The sequence below is a fragment of the Vombatus ursinus genome, unplaced genomic scaffold (assembly GCF_900497805.2).
Source record: "Vombatus ursinus unplaced genomic scaffold, bare-nosed wombat genome assembly UNPS02014841.1, whole genome shotgun sequence".
Classification (NCBI taxonomy): Eukaryota; Metazoa; Chordata; class Mammalia; order Diprotodontia; family Vombatidae; genus Vombatus; species Vombatus ursinus.
In genome coordinates this window covers 39,050,915-39,075,622 of record NW_020954619.1, presented here as the reverse complement: position 1 = coordinate 39,075,622, position 24,708 = coordinate 39,050,915, and the positions used below count along the sequence as shown (strand labels likewise).

General features: G+C 36.8%; 1 protein-coding gene across 1 annotated transcript in view; it reads right to left on the bottom strand.

Moving 5' to 3' along the window:
- Positions 1 to 334: 334 nt before the first annotated feature.
- TRAPPC12 (trafficking protein particle complex 12) overlaps positions 335 to 24,708 on the bottom strand; it is a 149,674-nt gene continuing 125,300 nt past the window's right edge. Inside the window, exons 10-12 of the mRNA XM_027840449.1 lie at positions 3,769 to 3,869; positions 2,724 to 2,811; positions 335 to 1,616 (exon numbers count right to left, since the gene is read on the bottom strand). Of these exons, the coding sequence (XP_027696250.1) occupies positions 1,374 to 1,616; positions 2,724 to 2,811; positions 3,769 to 3,869 (432 nt within the window). The 3' untranslated portion in view covers positions 335 to 1,373. The remainder of the gene's footprint in view (positions 1,617 to 2,723; positions 2,812 to 3,768; positions 3,870 to 24,708) is intronic.

Here is a 24,708-nt window from a genome sequence, read left to right as displayed (position 1 = left end):
CATTTTAATCTCTATAATCAGTCTCTAAAGCAGGGTTTCTTAACCTTTTTGTTTTCCATGGCCCACACTTTTGGCCTATGGACTCTCCTTTCTCAGAATGTTTTTAAATACATAAAACAAAATACAAATGATTACAAAGGAAACCAATTATATTGAAATAGTTATAAAAATGTTTTAAAAATAGGTTTATGAACCTGAGGTTAAGAATTCCTGATCTAAAATATAGTGAAGTACTTTAAGAATGTTTGCCAGACAGACAGATATCTGTGTTTGAGGAACTATTCATGCATTTTTAGAAAAAACTTTACAAGTCAAAAGGAAATACAGGTTTACCTCATGTTTTGCAACAGATTTAATTTTGACCAATTAGTGTAAAGTGAATAATTTAAAATGCTTTCAATTTAAGAAGCCCTTATCATCCTTTTGTATTGTGAAGAATCCTTTAGTAATGAAGGATATGTGAATAATCACCCCCTCATCTGCTTTTTTTGTATATTGGTCTTTCTGAAAACAAAACAATTCCTAAATATAGTAATAGGCAAAAGCACAAACATAAAAGATTAACATGTATGTATATTTTGGGCCCCCAAATATCTACTAATTTACTAATACATACATACATACATACATACATATATATATATACACATACCCTAAAATACTATACACATGTGTATATTTCACCTTCAAAAATTATACTTCATTTATATGTTTCACTCCCCTGCCCCTAGTTTATGAAGTACAAAAGAGAAGAGACTTAATGATGGATTTTTCCCCCTGGATTAAAAAACTTGTCTGAGACTCAAGGTTTTAAGTACGAGGTTGAAAAAGAATTTGATTAATAAAACTGACGAATTTAGTTTTAGGGAGATGCAGTAGAAGGTGACTACCAGTTGTAGAAAATAAATGGCAGTCTGTGTTTGAAATTTCCCTTTCATTATTCATAAATTCCCTTGAATACTTGGGCATATACTGAGTTTAGTTTGTATTATATTTTTCAACTTCTCTCTTAGGATATTCAGAAATAAATAAATGAAGCAGGTTAGTTTCAGTGAGTAAACAAAAGGCCTCCAACTGCATAATTTAAATTGTCTCTAGCTATGAATAACAGTCTAATAGTATGTTTACCTCCTTTTTCTCCAAAAATAGTGGCAGGGCTGCAGGGAGAAAGCTGGCTGAAGCTCAATAAACTGTCAGGGCTGGGAGAGCCTGGGTGGTTGCTCCAGACGCCCTGTAGACACCTCAGCTACTCTCCAAACTACAATAATACAAGAGATTTAAAAAAATCTGTTACAGTAACGTTTATATATTAGCTTTAGTATATACAGTTTTTAATTAGCCTTTCTGGAAAGGAACTGGCAAAATTAAATGATCTATCCTAACTTGAGACACTGAGTGTTAAAGCTGTCACCCTCTTTGACAGCTACAGCCTCAAGCAGAGACTGCTTCTTCTGCATACTCCGGGATGACTCCAGTTCATACATAGTTGTCAAATTGAAAAGAACACTCTCATGGAGGTAGTGTTTAGGATCCTGCTGAACCATCCCTTCCAGCTGCCGGAGGGAATCCTTCAATTTCCCCAGATAAAGCAGACAAACAGCAGCATTGTTATTAGCCTAGAGAAATAGAACACAGACCATGGAATCAGACCAGCTGACTAAATGCTTGGAAAGATATCTTCTGTAATTAGCTCAGAAACACATTTACTTGTTCTCCTATACCCAAGTACTCCCCCAAACCCCAAGTCCTTTGTACTAGGCTTTGTTTTCAACTAAGTGTTCCTGTGATCTACATTCTGGTCAGTGGGTACTGAGGATTTAAAAGACCATCAATGTAAAAGAAAGCTCACACTAGTTAGATAAAATAAGTTAACCTGATGCAAATGGAACTGACCATGAGTCAGAAGGAAAGGGACTTAGAAGCTATCTAAATCAGCTTCTTTATTTGACAAAAAGGAAAAAAAGCTAAGGCCCAGAGAAAGGAAATGACTAGCTCTGGGTCATATGGCTACGTAGGAGCAGAGCTGGCACTTGAACCTTACTCTGCTGACTCCCAGGCTCCAGATGATAGAGTGACAGACTTGGAAGCAAGAACCTAATATACCTATAATAAGCCTACCTTTGAATCCAGTGTCTTACATATACTACCTGTGTGATCCTAGGCAAGTAATTTAGCTTCTCAAGGACCCAGATAACTCTCCAATCAAATTTTTTATGGAGAGTCATCATGGTACAATGGAAAGAGGACTGGATTTTTTTTTTCTTCCAGAAGATCTGAGTTTAAAGTCCATTTCTGCCACTAATTCTACACATGTGACTTTGGGCAAGTCACTTAACTTCTCTGGAACTCAGTTTTCTCATCTATAAAACGAAGGGGGCTACCAGATGGTCTCTAGGGTTCTATTAGATGACCTCTAATGCTCCTTTCTGCTCTAAATCTGATTCTGTGAATCTGCAGAATGCATTGAAGCCCAAGACTACTTCACCCTTCCCTAATGCACTTCTCCTGTAATATTTTATATTACAGCTAGCTCAGGCAGGAAAGTGCTTGAGGACAGGTACTGAAGTCACCTAACCCTTGATTTTTTCCTTTACTGCCCTCCTCCCCACTTCCAGTGCTCAGCAGAATGTTCCATATACATATTTGCTTCATTAAAGCCCGTTGTGCTATACTGTGTCTTGCGTTCTAGGGTTACTCAAAACGCTTCTCCTTGGGTAGTTTACCACTGCATTTGTTGGCTCAGTCCTCAGAATTTCTGTGAAGAATCTGTGAGCCTCCGCAAAGTTATTCTGTCCGAGATGAAGGAATGCTCTGGAACGTAAGTGACACAAAAAGCAATTACCTCGGAGAACTCAAAAGGATAATGTATCAAACAGAATTGATGGAGTGATGCTGTCCCCTTCCCCCAACCCGTAACTTTGAAGACATGAGCATTTCTGACATTTGCTCTTCAAAGTGTAATCTTGAGCAGTCTGGGTGTTAATGCTTTCCAGACGGAGGTAGTGACATTTTAGTTGATTGAACAATTTTATACATTCTGGCTAGCAAAATAAAGTGAATCTAAGTTTCATTAATTTACACACAGGAACTCAACCTAAAATTACTTTCTGCTATAAAAACTGATACCTGTCTGCTCTGTATTTGCAATTCTTATATGTTCCCTACATACCATATATGACAGCTTGTATCTTAATAAATGTATATGCACATGAGGCTGCATGTTATTAAGATGCCATTTTACTCATAAAGTCAGATTCCTCAACAGAACACCAAAATACATGAAACAAAATAGTGTCAGCCACCCAAAGCAAACATTGATGCAAATTCAATTAAAACTGGGGGTAATATAAGCAATGGTGTGAAGAACCAAAGGAATAAGGACCCTTAAAATCAATTTTCATGATTAAAGGAACATAATTTCAATTCAGGCTAACGTAACTATATTAATAATAATGACAATAATAGTAATAGTAATGATAACTAACATTTATATAGTGCCTACGATGTGCCAGGCATTGTGCTAAGCATTTTACAAACATTATCTCATTTGATTCTCACAACAATCCTGGGAAGTAGGTGCTGTTAGTCCTTGTAATCTCCTGTGTCTTGTCTTGCAACTAGTCTTAGCCCTGACAGACTTCTTTCTTAGTAAAGAAGTAAAGATGAGAGAGAAGCTCTCTAAAGGGTTTTAATGTTCAGTTAGTACAATTTAAAACTTTTGCAGGAGTTCTAAAAAAAGATGTCTTATATTCAGGTTAAAATATATACCTGTTCATTAAAACCATTATTTTACTCTGAAGTCCATCCAATTTCTGTGCTACTCTCTCAACATCTTGAAAATACTTTTCAGCCATTTTTATGTCTCCAATCTGATTTGAAAAAAAAATTAAATCGTTCAGTTAACATACCAAATGAAGCATTCAAACTACATCAAACTAGTTTAAAAGTGAATTAAATTACAATGTAAAGGCACTGAAATATCAGGTAAGAGGAAACAGAATTCTTAGGATTTTAGCAATCATTTACCAATCACCATTCTTTGTAAAAAGACTGAAGCCATTAGCTCACATAATAACAAAGTCCTGCATTTATTAGAGGAATATATGGCTACAAAATTCTTTATGGAGATATCTTACTGGATGGATTTTATTTAAATTGATATAACAAATTAATATAGTATAAAATTAATATAATAAAACACTAAATAAAACACTTGTTTTCCCCTTTGAAATGAAAAGCTGTAAATAATTTGAAATAAAAAGAATGGTATTTTTTAAAAGACATGAAATATGGCAAGATTAATAACTTTTATTGGTCATTCTGAACCAGCTGAAATGTTCATCTTCAAGTGATAGAATCAATATACTATTTAAGTTGTTCTTTAATGAATAAATGTTATTGAAGTTAGTGTTTGGGCAGGGAAAGAGCTCTATATTACATTTACACATCTCAGACAATTTTCCCTCTCCTAGTTAATGCAAAATACTTCCTGATTATGTATGTCATGGAAACCAGGACTTTAAGTGAATTCAGAAAAAATCTTATGAAAATATATACCTTCCAAGGCATCAGAGTTATGTAAAGCAAGGCTCTTTCATGTTCCAAGAAACACGTACTGGTGACAATAAAAAAAGGCCTCAACTATACATGAGGAAAACTTGGTTCTTGTTTTGGCTTTGGCCACTAAGTGTGTTTGTATGATGCTGGGCAAATCACTTCACTTTTCTGAATTTCCTTTCGCTTTCTAAAATGATAAGGCTATACTAAATAATTTCTAAAGTTCCTTTCCAGCTCTTTCAGAGTCTATATACTATACAATTTTTTCTCTGGTCTTTTTTTTTTTTTAAATACAGTAGTCTTAGTATAATGAGACTTGATTGCTGCTGTTTGCACTTTGATTAAAAGAAAACTGAAGTGAGCTCAGAAATGAGTTGACAATTCTTTTGTCCTGTCATCAAGAAGAAATTATCCTTCAATTCTATTCATCCCCATCTCGTTAACCATTCCAACCTCCTCAACAAAACTGACCTAAATACTCAAACTACCCACCCGAACAAAACAACACACACAAAGACACAAGAGAGTGAGAGAAGGAACAAGATGGGGCTGGTGTATGAAAATTTCAATTCAATAAACACTACGCACTTACTAAGTGAAAGGCACTGTCTAGGGGCCAGGTATACAAAGATGAGAAATGATATAATTCTTGACTAAAGGAAAGTTTTAAAAAAGTTGGGAGGGGAGAAATATATAGATACAATGTGTACACAAATGAACATGATGCAAAATAGAAAATGATAGGTATGAGTAAGACAGAAAAAATGCTAGGGAAAACTGGAGGATAAACTTTTTTTTTCCACTTTCTGGGTTTGAAGCACTCTTGTTAATACATTAAAAACACAGGCCACCCTTATTTTCTGAGGTAATGAAATGAGATAAAAATAAATATTAGAAATAATGGAGTTTATTATAACAAGGTTTTTAGAACTTGCAACAAGATAATTAAGTTGAGATGGTAATTTTTTTAACTAAAACTAGCTAATTTTTAATGAAAGATATTAGTAAAACCTTAGTCATACTCTTTCTTATCTGCTGATATTGTCTATGATTAGACTGAAGGTCTGCTTCTTTATAGTCAGCTTTACTAATACACAAATAAATGACATAAGTCATTGTTAAGTCATAGTTAAATGACAGAATCAACTCTCTGAAAGCATTGATTTTCAGGGAGAAAAATAAAAAATGTTTTAAAAAGCTGATAGTGCATCTGACTAGTTGGAGGAGAAGAGGGAAGCAGATTGTTTGAGTGCTGGCAACCATGTGCCTGACTGCTAATGCTCATATGTGCATCTCTCCCCATCAAGAAAGCCTGAATATTTATTCCTACTCATAATTTTCATGCAGATTCATAGTTAAGAGCACAGTATCACAAAGAGCACTAATGAATAATATCTAACGTCCACAGGATATCATGAACATGTAAACAATAAGAAGTCACATTTATATATATTGTACCTATTTTGTAAAACTCACATCCCTTTACAACAATCTCTTCATTTTTTCTGATGGCATTCTTGAGGTTCTTGTGCTGAATTCCCTCCAAAGCATTTCAGTCTAGTCAGGCAAACTCGCTTACAAGTGACTACTTCAAGACTAGTGATATTATGAAATGAAAAAAAAAAAGAGTCCTATGATATCTGCCATTACTGACTTCTTTTTCCATGATTTTCCTTTCTGAAACACTGATGACTAGATTTCTTTCATTCTGAAAGAGGCAGACCGCATCTGGAGCACTGTGTTCAGTTTTGGACACAACAATGTAGGAAAGACACTGATCATCTAGAGGATGTCCAAATGAGAACAACCAGGACACTGAAAAGCCTGGAGTCCATGTCAGATGAGCACTATTTGAAAGAACTGGTATGTTCTAGAGACAGAAGACTAAGGGGAACATGACAGATGTCTTCAAGTATCTGATGGGCTGCTTGGTTGGTTGTTGTCCTTCCTTCTCAAAGAGGACCAAAATACACATCACTAAGTAGGAGTCAAGGTAATGTGTGTCCTACTGTGGCTGATCAATATGAGCTCCAAAGGCTCTACCAGAGGTCAGGCACAAACAGTCTAGATGAACATTTGGAGTGGAGATATCTCTAAATTTGTGCATCTCACATTTCTCTTGAGCTACTGCAATTCTGCTTCGTTCACAGTCATGTAGATCAGGGATTAGATTTGTTCTATCTGACTCTAAAGGGCAGAGCTAAGAGCAATGGTTGGAACATGCAAAGTCAGGTTTTTTGATGTCCAAAAAAACCTCACTAACCATCAGTATTTGTAAGTAAAACAGGTTGCCTAGGAATGTAGTCAGTTCCTCCTCGTTAAGAGATGTAAGCAGAGGACGGATGTCTACTTGCTAGGTGTTTTATAGTGGGGTGGGGATTCTTTTTGGGCATAGATTTAGTCTAGATAGCTGCTGCGGACTCTACTAACTCTAAAATTTCATAACCCTGTGATTCTCTTTTGGCACTCCTTTCTTTTTTTCTACTACAACTGTGGCTATTTCTTAATGTTTAATCCCCAGCTCCTGTTCTTTTCTATCTATATTCTCTTTCTTTTAAGTTATTTGCACTTAGCACTGTGCCTGGGACATAAGAGTCACTTAATAAATGTTTACTATGTATGTTTATGACATTTGCCATATGAATTACTGTAAGATTTCTATCTTCAGTGCTAACTTCCATCTTAAAGTATCCAGTTCTGTATTACCAATTATCGAGTGAGCATTCCCCCTTGGATAGCACCTCAAACTCAAAATATTCAAAAATTGAAGTCATCTTTTCCCCCCCACTAAACCCCAGCAATCTCACCCTCCTCCCAGAAGGTTGAAGAGAAAGGGAAAAGAATATGGGAAATCAGTCATCTAAACTCAAAGTTTCAAATTCATCTTTGACTATTCTTTTTTCTTAATCCCTATAGTCAACGAATAGCTATTCCTTCCCCCAACCCTAATTCTTCCTTCATACTGCCATTCATATCCACTCATTATTTTCTATTCTCATTGCAATCACCAATCCTTATAACTTTACATCTGACCACATTGTAATAAGATATTTATTTAACTGCTATTGTTGCCTTCTACTCTTCTCCTTCTAATCAATTTTTCTTACCGTTGCCAAATCATCCTCCCTAAAACACTTCTTTAATCACGTCACCATGCCCTAATCAAAATCTTCAATGATTTCCTACTGCTTAGAATCTAAAGTCTTTAGAGCCTTGCACTTAAGGTGGGCTACAATATTGTTCCATCCTATATTTTGTATTTTACCTCTGATTTACTCCCATTGGAACTGTCTGCTTCAGCCAAAGTGTTTTATACCCTAATGAAACATGTCACATTCATTTCTGCCACTGCACCTCTACTTACCACATCTTTTCCTTCTCTGACAATTCAAATCCTATCCACTTTTCAAGAATTAACTCAAGGAACTTTTTTTCAGGAAGCTTTCCCTGCCCATTGTAGGCCACAGTATTCTTTTTCTCTTCTGAATTCCCAAGGCACATTATTTATATACCTTATGTGGCAATGAACTAATTAATTAATATTTTGATAAGCACTTATTAAGCACCTATTATGTTAGGTGCTGGGGATACAAGGACGAAAATGAAATCATTTCTACGTTCAATGAGTTTACCTTCTACAGGGGGACATAACACATACAACATGTATTATTTTATACTGTCATGATATTGCTCATATATATCACTTAGTAAGATGTGGGTTCCTTAAGAACCTGATTGTGGCTTAGACTTATTTCTTTGCACACTCTATACATGCCTAGCACATATACTGCATACTCAATTATTTTTGGAATTGATGAATTAGAGAGAATTAACATGTCAAGTAAAAGCTATAAAGCAACTTTTAGCATCACAGAAATGGAAGAAACGTTATAGGATATCTAGTACTATCTCTCATGCGATGCAGGGATCTTGTCAGCATTTTCTGTGATAATCATCTGGCACTCTGCTTGCTTGATTGAAGTTACATCACTACTTTAAAGGCTGCACTTCTGGCCAGCTATAACTGTTTGAAAGTTTTTTCTTATATCTCTGCCTTTGTTTAACTGTCATCTATCAATCCAATCATCTCCAGTCCTCTGGAGCAACACAAAACAAATCTATGTCCCCTTGTACACGACAGTCCTTTAAATATTTGAAAAGAAATATGTCTCTTCTATCTCTAGGCTAAACTTCTTCATTCCTCCTGATAACAGTTAAAGGCCCCTCATAATCCTGGCTGCCTTACCCTAAACATACACTGTTAACGCTCCTCTCAAAACATGGGGCCTGGAAATAAGCAATATTTCAGATGTGGCTTGAATAGTTTAGAGAAATAGTAACCCCTTACTTTCTGAGAATGCTGTATGGATGTCAAAGTACATTTACATACATTATCTCGTGTGATTCTTACAATACCTCGTTGATCTAGACAGGGAAAGGTTTATTTCTGTTTTGTAGATGAGGAAAGGGACAAAGGCCTGGAAGTGTAAAAGTCATATGACATGCCTAAGATCACACAGCTACTAAATGCTTGTGTCAAGATTAATACTGTCTTCTGATGCCTACTACTGTGTTTCCATTATAGTACAATTTCAACACTATACTTTGATGAATGCAAACTCAGAGTGTATAGCTTTTTAGTAGTCATACTATACGACTCATACTAAGCATGTCATGAATTAAAATTCCCATATACATTTTATATTAACTGCCATTAAATTCTAGTCATAAACATACTGGTATTTAGTTCAATACATTGTTTCTAGACATTTAGGTGTTAAGATTTATTTTACAGATTTTGCACATCGAAAACATTTTTACAATTTTCAAATTACATTTTTAAATTTTACAATATACTATTTCAGAAAAGCTTTTATTGGATTAGCTTAATATGAAAGTCAGGGTGATAGAGTAGATAGACAGTTAGTGTCCAATCCAGAAAGACCTGGATTCAAGTCCTGCCTCTAACACACACACTAGTTATGTAACACCTGGATGAGTCATTTAGCCTCTCAATTTTCTAGACTACAGATGTCAAACTCCCAACCCAAGCTGCAGCATGTGGCCATAAAATTTCCATCTTAATTTCCTGATTAAAATGTAAACAGGAAATATTTATTTTTATTATTTTTATTTATTTATTTTTTTGGTTAGGCAATGGGGTTAAGTGACTTGCCCTGGGTCACACAGCTATTAAATGTCAAGTGTCTGAGGCCAGATTTGAACTCAGGTCCTCCTGACTCCAGGGCTAGCTGCCCTGAATGGGAAATATTTAACAAAATAAATAAACATATATTATAAATAATGTTAATTTGTGGCTAAGTCAATACACAGCTTGCCGGGTTCTATTTCTCTCTCTGTTTTTCTGAATCATTTTTTTACCTCCCAAATATAGATGTTTGCCAAGGCTTTGTACAAACCTTTCCTTCTAGTCTATCTCATGGTGATCTCATTATCAACTTCCATGGCTTCAACTATTAATTCTATGCAGAAGACTAGAATTTCTTCCAAGTCAACTTATATCTCATCTTCATTCCCTAAAATTGATTGTTAATGGCTATTCCTTTTAGATATAGGTACTACTATGTTCTTCACCCAATGCCTTTTATATCAGTAACAGAGTAGGGGTAAAGCTGAGATTCCTAATTATTTACTGTGTTTTTAATCCATTGGGATATGTTGTTCCTATTTCAGAGCACAGCACTCAAATGGATCTATGATCTCAGTGATTCAGGACTTCCTTTCAATGATACAGGTTGAAACTCAAACACGCCTGACCCAAATATGCAACTCTTGTCTATGTTTTCCCAAAAGTTCAACATAAAGGGTCCACTCAATGTGCTGGAGGCCCTCTCTGCTTTTTTTGGATTGAAAAGGTATTAGTGGACAATTGTGGTGATACATCTATCACCCCTTGCTCTTGCCACATACCAACCAGCCCATTTTCTCTTCCTATCTCAAGTAATTCTTTTTTTTTTTAATTTTCCTACATTAGTCATGCTGTGAAAGAAGAATCAGAACAAAAGGAAAAAACACAAGGAAGAAAGAACGAAAAAGAGAAAATAGTGTGAGTTAGTCATCTCACAGATGATTCTGTCTCGATCAATTGGTGATACAGAGAAACTGAGGCACAAAAGTCCAAACATGATCAATTTATTAGCAAGGCTAGCAGTTACTAATAAAAAGAGATCCAAGACTCCCCAGCACTCAAAGATGCCTCTGGCAGCCAGAGCAGCTTTGCTGATTCTGTCATCTCACAGAATGTTCTTCTGGTTCTACTCACTTCATTCAGAATCAGTTCATTTAAGTCTTTCCAGCTTTTTCTGAAATCCACCTGCTCAACAGTATTCCATTACATTCTTATATCACAACTCATTCAGCCATTCCTCAATTGATGGGCATCCTCTCAATTTCCAATTCTTTGCCACTACAAAAAGCTGCTATAAATATTTTTGTACATGTGGGTCCTTTCACCTTTTTCATGATCTCTTTGGGATACAGACCTAGTAGTGGTATTTCTGGATCAAAGGGTTTTATAGTTTTATACATATAGTTTTATAGCCCTTTGGGCATAGTTCCAAACTGTTCTCCAGAATGGTTGGATCAGTTCACAGTTCCACCACCAATGCATTAGTGTTCCAATTTTCTCACATCTGCTCCAACATTTTCCATTTTCTTTTTTTGTCATATCAGCCAATCTGATAGGTATGAAGTGGTACCTCAGAGTTGTTTCAATTTGCATTTCTCTAATCAATAGTGGCAGAGCATTTTTTCATATGCCTACAGATAGCTTTAATTTCTTCATCTGAAAACTGCCTGTTCATATCCTTTGACCATTTATCAATTTGGAAATAACTCGTACTCTTACAAATTTGACCCAGTTCTCTATATATTTAAGAAATGAGGCCTTTGTCAGAGACACTGGCTATAAAAATTGTTTCCCAGCTTTCTGCTTCCCTTCTAATCCTAGTTGCACTGGTTTTGTTTGTGCAAAACCTTTTTAATTTAATGTACTCAAAATAATCCATATTGCATTTCATAATGTTCCTATCTCCTATTTGGTCATAAATTCTTCCCTTCTCCGTAGATCTGACAGGTAAACTATTCCTTACCCTCATAATTTACTTATGGTATCACCCTTCATGTTTAAATCATGTACCCATTTTGACCTTATCTTGATATCTAGTGTAAAATGTTGGTCTATGCCTACTTTCTGCCATACTGTTTTCCAGTTTTCCCAGCATTTTTTGTAAACTAGTGAGCTATTATTCCAGAAAATGGAGTCTTTGGGTTTATCAAACAGTAGATTACTATAGTCATTGACTACTGTGTCTTGTGTACCTAATCTATTCCCATGTAATTCCTTGATGACAGTTTTCTCAGTATAATAGTCCCTGAAATAAACTCTTTTGAGGGAGAAAGAAACAATCCCTACCTATTTTACATGATTTAGAAAGAGAGGAGGAAAAAAGCAAACTACAGCATATAAGTTCACATTTTGCAATTAGGTGCCCCATATATATGTACTACATATATGTCATATAGATGTGAATCTTATTTATGCAGCATTTGGTCTTATTTGGCCTTCAAAAAGAAACAGCAATAAATGTGAGGCTTTTTATGAGAATGAGGGGAATCTGAGGCATGGTTTATATATTTTTAAAAATGTGTTTGTTTTTGATGGGAGATTCAAAAGGCTTATTCAGAACTAGATGACTTTTGTGCCTCATTCTAACACTGAGATTCTAATTCTGTGGCTACCATTCATTGTGCCAACAATATTAAATGTCTTCTATGTTCCAGGGATGGAGTTAAGTGTTGAGGATACAAAACCAAAACAGTCCCTGTGCTCAAGGTGCTTACATTCTATGGAAGGAGGCACAAAATGAACACAAGTAAACACAAAGGATATAAAATACACACAAAGGGAAAGGTGGACAAGAGCATTAGTAATTGAGAGTGGGGGTTTGGAATCAGGAAGCTAGGGATTATAAGAGGTAGAGGTGAGAAGGGAGTACAGCCCAGAAACGGGAGGCACTTGCCAAGGACAGAGAAGTGAGAGATAGAATGCTGTATACAGGAAATGGCAATCAGGCTAGCTTGGCTGGAATACAGAGTGTATAGGGTGAGAAGGAATGTGTATTCCCCAGAGAGTTGAGAGTGAGATGGTATAAAAGTTAGATAGGTTATTGATTATTATTTGATTGACAATTGTAGTAACTCACTAGAATCAAGTAATTATGGATTAGAGTAAGATTTCACTATATAGGCCTTAGTATAAGAGTTTATGAGAACTGAACTTCCTTATTTTTCTGGGCTATAGCCTGGACTCTTCCCCTAGATGGGAGGAGGGAGGGTAAGTCCCTGGAGTCATAAGATGTTCTGCCTGCTTAAGTTAGGAGTTGCTTTACACTAGACTTTCCACAGAACGCTGATCAACTTCATGTTTTCCCTACAGCCCAGAGTCTGGAGGTCCTCTCTTCTGAGTCAGGTCATTTGTAAGCCCATCCTTACCTGATATAGGCCAATTTCTGTCTTAGTTCAGTTTTCATCACAGAACTACTTTTAGCTCCTCATATAAACTGTTATCTTTTCACTCTATAAAAAAGGCTGCTGGGGCCGCCAGAGGCATCTTTGAGTGCTGGGGAGTCTTGGATCTCTTTTTATTAGTAACTGCTAGCCTTGCTAATAAATTGATCGTGTTTGGACTTTTGTGCCTCAGTTTCTCTGTACCACAGATTGATTGAGACAAAGTGAAGTACTTTAAATGCCAACCAGAGGAGTTTGTATTTTACCCTTGATACAACTGGGAACCACCAGGGTTTCCTGATTAAGGAAGTGACATGGTCAGATCTATGCTTTTAGGAACTTCAATTTTGTAGCTACAAGGATGATGTATTGAAGAGAAGAGAGACTGGAGGCATGGAGGAGACCACTAAGTAGGCTACTGTAATAGTCCTTTATATTCTTCATGAGTTCCATATCTGCACCTCTAATTCCTTATTAGACATTTCTTCCTAGATATCTTATTAGCACTTAAAATTCTACGTAAGCCACCCTCCAAATAGTTCCTCTTCCTGACTCGTTTATTTCTATTATAAGGCACCCATCTAGGATGGCCAGGAAGTGGTCAGACTCACCAACACTAGGGATTCCCTTCTCCCCTTCCCACCCCACTTCAACCAAGAGGTACCCTTTTCCTCCTGTCCCCTCCTCCAGCATGTCTGACAACCTATCCAGGACTGCTGGGGTAGTGGTGGTGGTAAAAGGACACCCTCCCTCCTGCCCAGGACACACAGTGCCTAGTACATAGTAGGTGCTTAAAAAGTAATCTCTCTCTCTCTATTCCTTCTCTCCCTCCCTCTCACTATCTAAGCTGGAAATTTTGGAGTCATCTTTGGTGATAATTCAATTTAATAAACATTTAGTGTCTATTACATGCATAGGAGCTCACTGCCTAGGCCTCCTATACCTAATCAATACTTACCTTGAATTACTTCTTCATCTCTCCTTTTCCATTTCCCTTGCTAGAGACATATCTCATACTCATTACATTACACCTAGGCTACTTTCAATAGTTTCTCTCCTAAATGATTTTCTGGCTCCAGTCTTCAAGAAAGTTTAGGCAATAATGACAGCTATTCTTTCGAAAGTACAGCTCTGATCTCACCACTCTCTTGCCCAAAATTGCTCACTAGCTCCTTCACTGCCTACTATAACAAAGTCCAAATTCCTCACTACTGCATTCAAGGCCTGCTCTAGTTTGGTTCCATACCTACTTTTCCAGTCTCTTTTCTCACTACATATAAAACTATGTAATCTATCCAAACTGAATTGTATATAAAACTGAACACACCTTGAATAAAGATAAGAGGAAATTTATGTTGCTCTTTAATGTTTGCAAAATGTTTTATTCATTGCCTCACTTGAGACTTGTGACTACCCTGTGGGGTAAAAATTTTCTGCTACCTCTATCCATAGAAATACTAAGGAACCCTCAAAGCCCAGCTCCAAAACTCTATCTTTGAAAAAGAGCTACTCAAATGCTTCATCTGAAGTGATCTCCCTCTCTTCTGAATTCCTAGAATACTTTGTTAATACCACTCATAGGGTATTTATCATGGAAAGAAGTGGGCTTATATTACAGCTATCAATGTGGGCAAAGAGTATGGCCATAGACTTCTTTGTATTCCATATAATGCTTAACAGATCATGAAGTATAAGGAACTAGAGATCAACTGGCATCTTGAATGCCAGGCTAAATCCAAAATCCTTAGCTTGGCATTCGAGGTCCTCTAGAACCTGATTTTCCATTACTTTTATACAACCCATTCCTCCATATTGCCCAAACATGCTCTGTGCATTCCTCTTTAACTACCATTTTCATTCCTTATTCCTTTACACTTAATTCTCCTCAATCATCAGTGATTGCCTCCTTTCCTGAACTCTTGCAGTCCTTATATGAACACTACTTGCTTGGCACTTAGTATATGCTAGAAAACTTTAAGTTGTCTTTTTATATTGACTGTTTATACAGTATACATCCCAGATTATAAGCATTTTGAGAACAGGGAGATACTTTCATATATTTCTAGGGTTTAGAAGAGTATCTTATACATAGGAGGTTCTCAATATATGTTTGTTGATGACAGTGCTGACAAAATACTGAGTTAAAAGTTACTTTTGAAAACTTCAAGCTTTCAAATGGCCCCATGAAATGCATCCTATTATTATTTTTTTTTTTAGGCCTCCTGAACAGCAAGAAAATAGCCTGAGGATTAAAGGGGAATAAATGGAGTCCCTAACCTTTAAAAGAGAAAGGATGAATGACCCTAGGAAAGTAGCAGATAGTAGATAACTTTGAATTCAGTAAATATAATTAGAATTCTGTTTCTTGTGACAGGGAAACTAGGAAATGGTCAGGAGATTAACCTGGAGTGGTGGGCACATTGGAATAAAAATCCCTCTAACCTCTTTTAACTGGCCAGATCCTGTGGGTTACCTGGGATAGGTCACTGAAATTGGACCACTTTGGGGGAAGAGGTAGAGAGGATGAAACACTTGGGGGTCTGGCCTCTAAATGGTCTCAGATTTTGAGAGTCTATGAAGGTTTCCTTGAATTAACCCTTCAGATAGCCAGGAAGAAGTTGGGATACAATGTCCCCCTCTCCCCTCAGCCTTGTTATACTAATTTCAGGGCTTCAAAACTTTGTGACTTAATTGGTGTTGGATACTGCCTCCTCTGACACAAACAATAATCCTTCTGCAATTTAGAAGAATGCTAAAAGTTCCTGTGGCTGAAAAAATCATCTCCTTATAAAAAGGTGAGAAGTCTCTTCAAATGCAAGTAGACTGATCCTTGGATGTCTGACATGCTCCATCACTGGGCCCATCCTGGAAAACTTTTCTATTTGGTAGGACCTCCCTAGAGCAGGCAGTACCCTTGAGAACTGAGTACTACTAATGAGTAGTCAGGCACCAAAATGGAACTTTATTGGACTATCATCTTTGCTACAAAACAATTTTCTTTTTTAATTCTTGTTTTTCAAGTCTAATTTTTAAAAATTTTATCCCCAAAGGGTTCTTAATCTGTTCCTTACTCTCCCTTGCTTTCCTTTAGCAGACCAAAGACCCTCCTGTTTTGGAAGACTATTTCCCTTAAAAACTGTGGCATTTGTTTTCTACCTGTTATTGTTGTTGTTGCTATTATTATTATTTTTGAGCAAGAGGCATCTGCTTTCAGTTGGCCATTAGCCTTCCCTTCCTAGGACACAAATGGATAACTGATATAACTGAACCACCTTTAAGCCCTGAGTAATTTCTCTTCCCTGTTTCCTAAGTTTGAAACATTACAGCCTGAAAGGATTACAAAGGGGCTGCATATGAGTCAGGGAGAAATGCTTTAAAGAACTAAAGGAGAATGTTTCTCATATGTTCAAACATCATATCACTTCTAAAGTTCTTTAATTCAGCAGATTAGGTGGAAAATTCCCCAGGGATATACCAATGTCTCAAAACGAGATTACAGAAGTAGGTTTCATTTAAAAAAACAGATTTCCTATCCCAGTATGATTTTTCTCCCTTTTCTCCCCACCTACTTATAGCTCTTCTATATAGAACTTCCGAGTAGCTTTAAAGGAAGCTGTGCATGATGAAGAGATAGGGGGCAAACTGAATACAATGAGGACTTATTTAATTTTCAAGTAAATGACGATGGTTTCATCAGTACACTGATATGTGGCTATAAGATAATCAGACCTGTGAGGAGAAGGCTAAGGTGAATGACTGACCTATACCTTTATATCTAGGCATCAATACTTAAAAATAATGCCAGCAATTTTTAACCCATTATCTTTCAAGAAAAGTTTTTAAAATGTAAACAGCACATATTAATAAAGGTGGACCTAATGAGGAAACTAGGAATATTATAAGCACTACTCAGACTTTTTTTCTTCCCCTACAAAAGGAATACATTTTTTGAAAAATTAAAATGCAAAGCTAGTGATCAGAAGCCCAAATATAAAATAGGCAGCATGCAGGATCCCATCACTGGTGCCCCCTTTTTGAATTTCTAGCAATTCTTAGTAAATTAAGACCATTTTTTACATCACCTAATATTTCAGTAATATTTTAAGAGTGGAATTCACTGTAGGTTTTGATACAGAGTAGGAAGAGGAGCTGTACTCTGAACCTAACCACATGTTATTATCCAGAAGCTTAAAGTCAACACAGCGACTTCATCTTCATTTGCCTGGATATATCCCTAGCATTATCATAGAGCTATTACAGAGTATTTAAGATTTCACAGACCTCTGCACATTTTTCTTTAGTAAAATCATTTGTTCTATTTTCATTCCTTTGGAATTAAATGGAAAATTTCATTTCTTTTTTTGATTAGAGTTTGCCTCTCAGCTTTCTCTGCGGAATTACAATGCCCGAACTAAAGCATTATTCAAGAAAGGTCTTTTGTTTCTTTTTCCCTGCTTCTTTACTTATTCTCACATGCATGGAAAAAAGGAATATAAAAGAGAGTGACATTAAATGTATTTTTTTTTTGACCAACATAGGATCAACTAAAATTTTAAAAATGGTTGGGTCCTGCTTTGTTTATCTTTAACTTGACAATGAACAGCCTGAACAGAGGGGAAAGTTAGCTAGCTGGGACTGGTTAGCTGAAAGATTTACAGCTGGATCATCCTACAGACATGCCTTATTTTATTGTGCTTCACTTAACTGTGCTTTGCTGATATTGTGGGTTTTTGTTTTGTTTTTTAAACAAATTGAAGGTCTGTGACAACCCTGTGTTGAGCAGGTCTATCTTTGCCATTTTTCCAACAGCATGTGCTCACATCATGCCTCTGTGTCACATTTTGATAATTCTTGCATTATTTCAAGCTTTTTCATTATTATTATATCTGTTATGTTGATCTGTGATCAGTCATCTTTGATGATATTATTTTAATTGTTTTGGGAAGCCAAGAACTGCATCCAGGTGAACTTAATAAACAAATTTTGTGTCCCTTATTATTAATATCAAATGAGGTATAAGCCAGGAAAACATGATCATGTAAGACATTTTTCAGTGTCACAATAAATATCCTATGTAGTTCAAATGAAAGAGGGATTCCCTACAGATAGAAAGGTTGTTCCGAAGTTTCTGTTTGGGGAATACATTGTGCAGCTTACATCAAGCCCCTGAGAATCACAGTACCTTTTCAATCAGTTTATCATTACTTTTATTATTATTATTAAACCTAAGTCTGATTCGCTGACTCACCAACTGGGGTAGGAGGGGGAACCTCCCCTATCTAGCAGTCTGCTGGTAAATGTTTGTGTTTAACATATTGTCTCTCCAGAAAAAAAAAATGTAGATATTTATGTTTCATCAGCATCATTAATACTTTCTTAAGTCTAGACAATCAACAAAGCAATAAGCCAACTCTTTATAGTTTGCTGAATTTCAAGGTGTGAATGCTAACACAGGTAGAACTAGCTTCCACACACCCTTGAATCTATTCCTATTCTCTCTTGCTATTCCACACTGCCTTCAAAATAGGAAATGCACTTAAACATGACAGGTATGATATTACACTAGACCTGGATGGGACCTTGGAAAACCCTCTATCTTGTCCAGCTCCCTCATTTTATGGGTGAGGAAACTAAGGTCCCAAGAGGTGAAGGGACTTAACCCTAAGGTCATATAGTTAAAAAAATGGCAGCAAGAAAATACCGGTGATCCTTTTCTTAAATCCCTCCACACTTTTCCTGCAGGTCTTTTCTCCTTCTGGACTGTGTTCTACACTCAAGAAAAAGAACAATGACTTCCTTTATTCTTGTTAAGATAGCTAATAATAGCTAGCATTTCTATTATGCTTTAAGGTTTGCAAAACACTTTACAAATACTTCATTTTATTCTTATAACAACTCTTGGAGGAGGGTGTTGTTACTATCATTTTACAGATGAAGAAACAAAGGCAGACAGAGTTTAAGTGATTTGCTCAAGGTCACACAGCTAGTAACTGTCTGAGTCTGGATGTGAACTCAGGACTTCCTGACTCGAGGCCCAGCCACTGCACCACCAAGATTGTTTTTATCTTTTTCAAATACCTGATGAGCAAAGTCAATGGAATAATAAGAGCTAATATTTCAATGGCACTTAAAGGTTTACAGAGTAGCTTAAAGATATTAATTGATTTTCAAAACAACTCTGTGAGGTAATTATGCAAATATTATCCCCATTTTATAGACAAAGAGTCTGAAGTTAAATGACTTGTCAACACTACTTTTAAGTGTCAGGGCCAGGATATGAACCTAGGTTTTCTGATTCACTCTAAAGACTGTTTTAGTTCTCAGAAGCTGAAATGTCAGAGAGGAACACACACTGTTCATAAATGCCTACATGCCTACATAACTAGTCTCTTTGCTGAGGGACGGAGAGATGTGGAGGGTAGAAGGAGAAGAAACAAGGGTGGTCCTGAGTTCTAGATATTAATATCAAAGCCACAGTTTCACCTAAATGACAATGCAAGCATTTAGGATAAGCCCTCAGCAAAACTGTGAAGTCAAGCAATTTTGTCTTTGTTCTTATAAATACTTGGCTCATAGCAGAAGATATATCAGTCACTTATCCTCCAATGTGAGTTTAAGTACCTAACATTGGGATGTCTATACCTTGAGTTTTAGTTTTAATTTAAAAATCTAAGATTTTGGCTCTAACCGAAGTTTGAAGAATCACGAAGCAGGGATCTTTCCTGGGCAAGAATCCCTTTGATAGCCCCTCCTGATATCATCATAGGTCAGGTTGTCTAAATGCTGCATTTCACGGCCAGGATGTTCATTGGCATAAATCATGGTATATATGTAAATTAAGTTCGATAGCTATTTTAGCTCCTGTGGTCCAAATAAATGTCATGGGTAAGACAGCTGGAGAAGCACCCTGGTGTAGTGAACAGAGGACTGGCCTTGGAGTTAGGAAGATCTGGGATCAAAGCCCCTATCGGACACATACTAGCTGTAAGACCCAGGCCAAGTCACTTAATCTTTTAATGCTCTATCAATCAACTGATAAGCATTTATTAAGCACCTATTTTATACCAGGTTCTGGGGAGAGAAGTACAAAGGATGAAACAGTCCCTACTTGCAAAGAACTCAGACTTTAATGAGGGAGACAACATGTACATAAATAAGTATATACAGCATATGTCTAGAGTAAAGAAATATAGAATAGTTAAATAAATGGTTGTTTGGGAGGACAGGTACTAGTAGTTAGTTGGATTAGGAAAGGCTTCATGAAGAGAATGGTTACTGAGATAAATCTTAAAAGAGAGAAATTCTGTGAAGGGGAAAAAAGTGGGCATTTCCTGGACAAGGAGAGAGACAACTTTCTAAGACTATGCAATTGGAGAGATGGCACCAATCTACACACGTAGAAGGGGTTTCCTCATCAAGGAGTTCCCTATATCGATGAAATCCTATGTCTAACCCTACCCCTAATTCTCATATCACATAAACTCCGAGGGCCTCCTTTTTCTTTTTTTTTTTTGTTTTATTTTTAGGCAATTGGGGTTAAGTGACTCGCCCAGGGTCACACAGCTAGTAAGTGTCAAGTGTTTGGTCTGAGGCTGGATTTGAACTCAGGTCCTCCTGACTTCAGGTTCGGTGCTGTATCCACTGTGCCACCTAGCTGCCCCAGAGGGCCTCCTTTTCAACTGAGATTTTGTTGCAAATAGGTTTGGTGAGTTCTGTCTGAATCCAGATTAGTATCTTGTCCCAAAAAATTGGACAAATGACACCTGAGAAGACCCTTCCAACTATGAGGTTTGGGGTCTGTGGCTGAATTCTCTGTATGCTAATCAGAATTCTGGAATGGTAGTATATGAACTAAGTGAATCATCTTAATCTTTGAAGTTTACAGTGTAGTTCATAAACTCAGAGATATTATAAAGAGTTTGATAACATAATTATGACTATGAAGTCTATACTACATCCTACTCTGGTGTCTCACTGTGGCATGAAGGTGGTCCTGAGCTCATGAAGGATAGGCAAGGGAAGCACAAGCTCTGGGAAGTTCCACCATGTTAGAAAAGGGTTCAAGCACGATTGGAGAACAGCCTTATGTCTGCTTTGCTGTGCTGGACACTAGGCGATAAATTCATCGTCTATGACATCACATGAAAAATACAAAATGATCCTTTATAGCCGCCTTCTGCTTCTGCAGTGGCAGTGACAGAAAAAAGTGAAGCAGGGGGCTAAGATTCACACATTTTTTTGCACCATCTATAGATATTAGCTTATCTATTGCTAAAACTCTATATGTCAATCAATCAATAAACATTTATTAAGCACCTCCTATGTGCCAGGCACTATGCTAAGCACTGGGGATACAAAGAAGGCAAAAGACAGTCCTTTCCCTTGAGAAGTTCACAGTCTAATGAGAGAGATTACATACAAACAATTATATACAAACAAACTATATATAGGATAAACTGGAGATAATTAACAGAGGGAAGCCACTAATATTAAAGTTGATTTGGAAAGGCTTCTTGTAAAGGTGGTATTTTAGCTGAGATCTGCAGGAAGACATGGAAGTCAGGAGGTAGAGATGAGAAGAAGGAGCATTACAGGCACGGGAGGGAGCAAAAGAAAATATCTGGAGTCTAGAAATGGAATGTCTTATGAGAGAACAGCAAGGAGGAGGCCAGAGCCACTGGATCATAGAGTACGTGAGAGAAGGGGTGGGAGTACAATATAATAAGATTGGAAAGGGAGGAAGGAGCCAGGTTTTAAAGAGTTTTGAATGCCAAAAAGAGGATTTTATCTTTGATCCTGGACGCAACAGAAAAATACTATAGTTTACTAAGTGTAGGGAGATGATATGGTCAAAACCTTCCTTTGCTTTAGGAAAATCACACTGAGAGACTGTCCAATCACTGGACATGAACTGGAATGGAAGCGATTATTATCAGTCTTATATTCTTTCTATAACAGAAAACAGAAGCCAGAAGGAAGTTGTAGGTAAAGGAAAGGATGGCTCACAGGTTCTTCACAGAGAAGCAAATAAAGAAGTTGGCAGATTTAGTTTTATTGCTGTATTCAATGCCAACAAGAAACATTTCATGAGATATCTAGACATCTTACATTACAGTGCTCATGATGATAACAATGATAGTTCAAATTTATGTAGTGCTTTACAAATATATCATTTTTATCCTCAACAACTCTGGGAGATAAGTACTACTTTGATTCCCATTTTACAGATGAGGAAACTGAGACAGATAGCAATTAAGTGATTTGCTACAACCAGCAAGTACATGAGGCTGGATTTGAACTCAAGTTTTCCTAAATCCAGGTCCAGCACTCTATCCACTGTACCACCTAGCCTTATTAACATTTGTGAAGACTACAATGAAGGGTTTATATAGGGGATAAGCTGAACTTCAACTCAAACTAGTGATTCAAAGAAGTAGAAATGAGGAGGGATTTCAGGCATGAGAAACAGCCTGTGCAAAGACATGGAGATAGGAGGTGGAATGTCATGTTTGAGAACCAGCAAGAAGGCCAGTTTGGTTGGACCACAGACTTCATGAAAAGGAGAAATATACCATAAGGCTGGAACCTTAGGTTGGAACCAAGTTGGGAAGGGTTTTAAATGCCAAACAAGAGTTTATAGTTGATATTAGTGGTAGAATTTCTTTATTTCATCCTTTGCAAAAGATGCCAGTATATGATAGACAGCATCATTTGATAAACATCACTACTGTTTCTAATGCAATGTTCTCAAGGGTTTTGTACTTTGTTGATGCTATGTACATTACTTAAATTTCTAGTATGATTTATAAGTAATCAGAATACTTTTTGTTATGTATGTAGTAACTAAATTCTGTATCTCAGCAACAAAAATTTATTCCTATAGTTAACAAAGCACATGAACTCCATTTTGTTGTAAAATAGGTGATCAGTATAATACTTAAGCTATATCATCTGCAGTAGAGCTATGAACTGGAAAATCAATACCAAGGCAGGAAGACCTAAATGTATTGGCTGGTTATTGTGGGATGCTTCAAAAATAGAGCAGGAAAATTATCACTATCTACATTTAAAGTGAGTTCAATATGCATAATTTTATTTAGTAAAAATGATTTTTAAAAACTGTTAGGTTTATCTATTTTTACAGGTGTGACAAAAAAAACATCCCTACTCTAGTCAAGTATTACCAAGGAAAAACTGCACAGGTGACCTGGCATTATGTCATTAAATGGAGAACCAAAAAAAGTTGGTTGATCAATCATGCAGAGAAAGTACAAGAGAGCTGACGGACAACATGTTTGCTCTGTGGTTATCCACATAACGTCAAGAGAGGTAGAGAAAGGTGCCCAGAACAATGGGTGGGTGTGGACAAGGATTATAAAGTGGAGAAGAAATAGCTGATGGCCTGGGAAATTAACCATTGGGAGAGTACTACCCACATCGATGAGATAACATAGCAACTAAGGATCAGAGTAGAATAAAGCTAGAAGCTGGTTTTGGGTGACAAGAAACATTTGTGAAGGACTGGTTTTGTGAATACTTATTTAGTGTTGAGAATTCAGAGGTATAGCAAAGGAACTTCCTTTTGTCTATTCTCCTCCTACGTTTTGGTAAAAGCCAGTTCCGAGAGTAAAATTCTAATTGAGAATATAAGAAGTAATGTCACACCTGTAAATACTGAGAGAGTTGGATCACACAGGGCTATCTTTGTAGTCTGGTTCATTCCCTAAACTGAAGAGATGGTAGTTAGATATTATTTTTCTTTCTCCAGGATTCCTGTAACAAATCTCCCTACCTGAAACACTGAGGAATCAGAAAGAATTAAAGGCAGGGCTCCCAAATAGTTTTAAGCAACTTTAGCTTGTTTTAAGTTTTATTTTTGCCAATTACATGTTTGTTTGTTTGTTTTCAAATAAAAAGTCATTTTTGCATATGTTAATAAAACGGCTTTTAATTCTTATGGCCAATATGATTGTTAAGCACATATTTCTTAAATTATCCCTACCTCTACTAGATCTTTCCACAAATGTATCCTTCATACTGTTGCCAGAATACTATTTCTTTCCAAGTAAGATAAGTTCGAGGCACTCCTCTGTGCCAAAATCTTCAGTGCTCCCTGCTGCCAATCCAGTAAAGATCAAATCCCTTTGACTACCACTCAAGGCCCTCTGTACCCTGGGATCGCTCTACCTTTCCAACCTATCCCATTTCTGGATCTTGCCATGAGCTCTTCTGCCTTTGTTCATCCATTTCACAATCCTTTTCTGCCTTTGCTCCCTCTCTTCTTCCTTCCCTGTAGAACTGTCATACATCCTTTAAAAGTAATTAAATTGTGACCTTAATGAAGCCTTCCCTGATTTACCAGCTCTACAAATAACCTTTTCCCTCTCACCTCACACTGCAAAGTAAAGAAGCTGCTGGCAGAGAAAATGGCCCTTGATGGTGGGTATGGGGGACACTGGAGATTGGAAAGATTGCTGGAATCTATAAAGAAGTTCCTTGAGTGATCCGGACCATTCATACACCCTGTGCCAGATAACTATTGTAGTGATTTGTCTGTCATATCCCCTAATAGATGATAAGCTCCTTGAGGGTTGGGACCATATCTTTATTGAAACTTTGGAT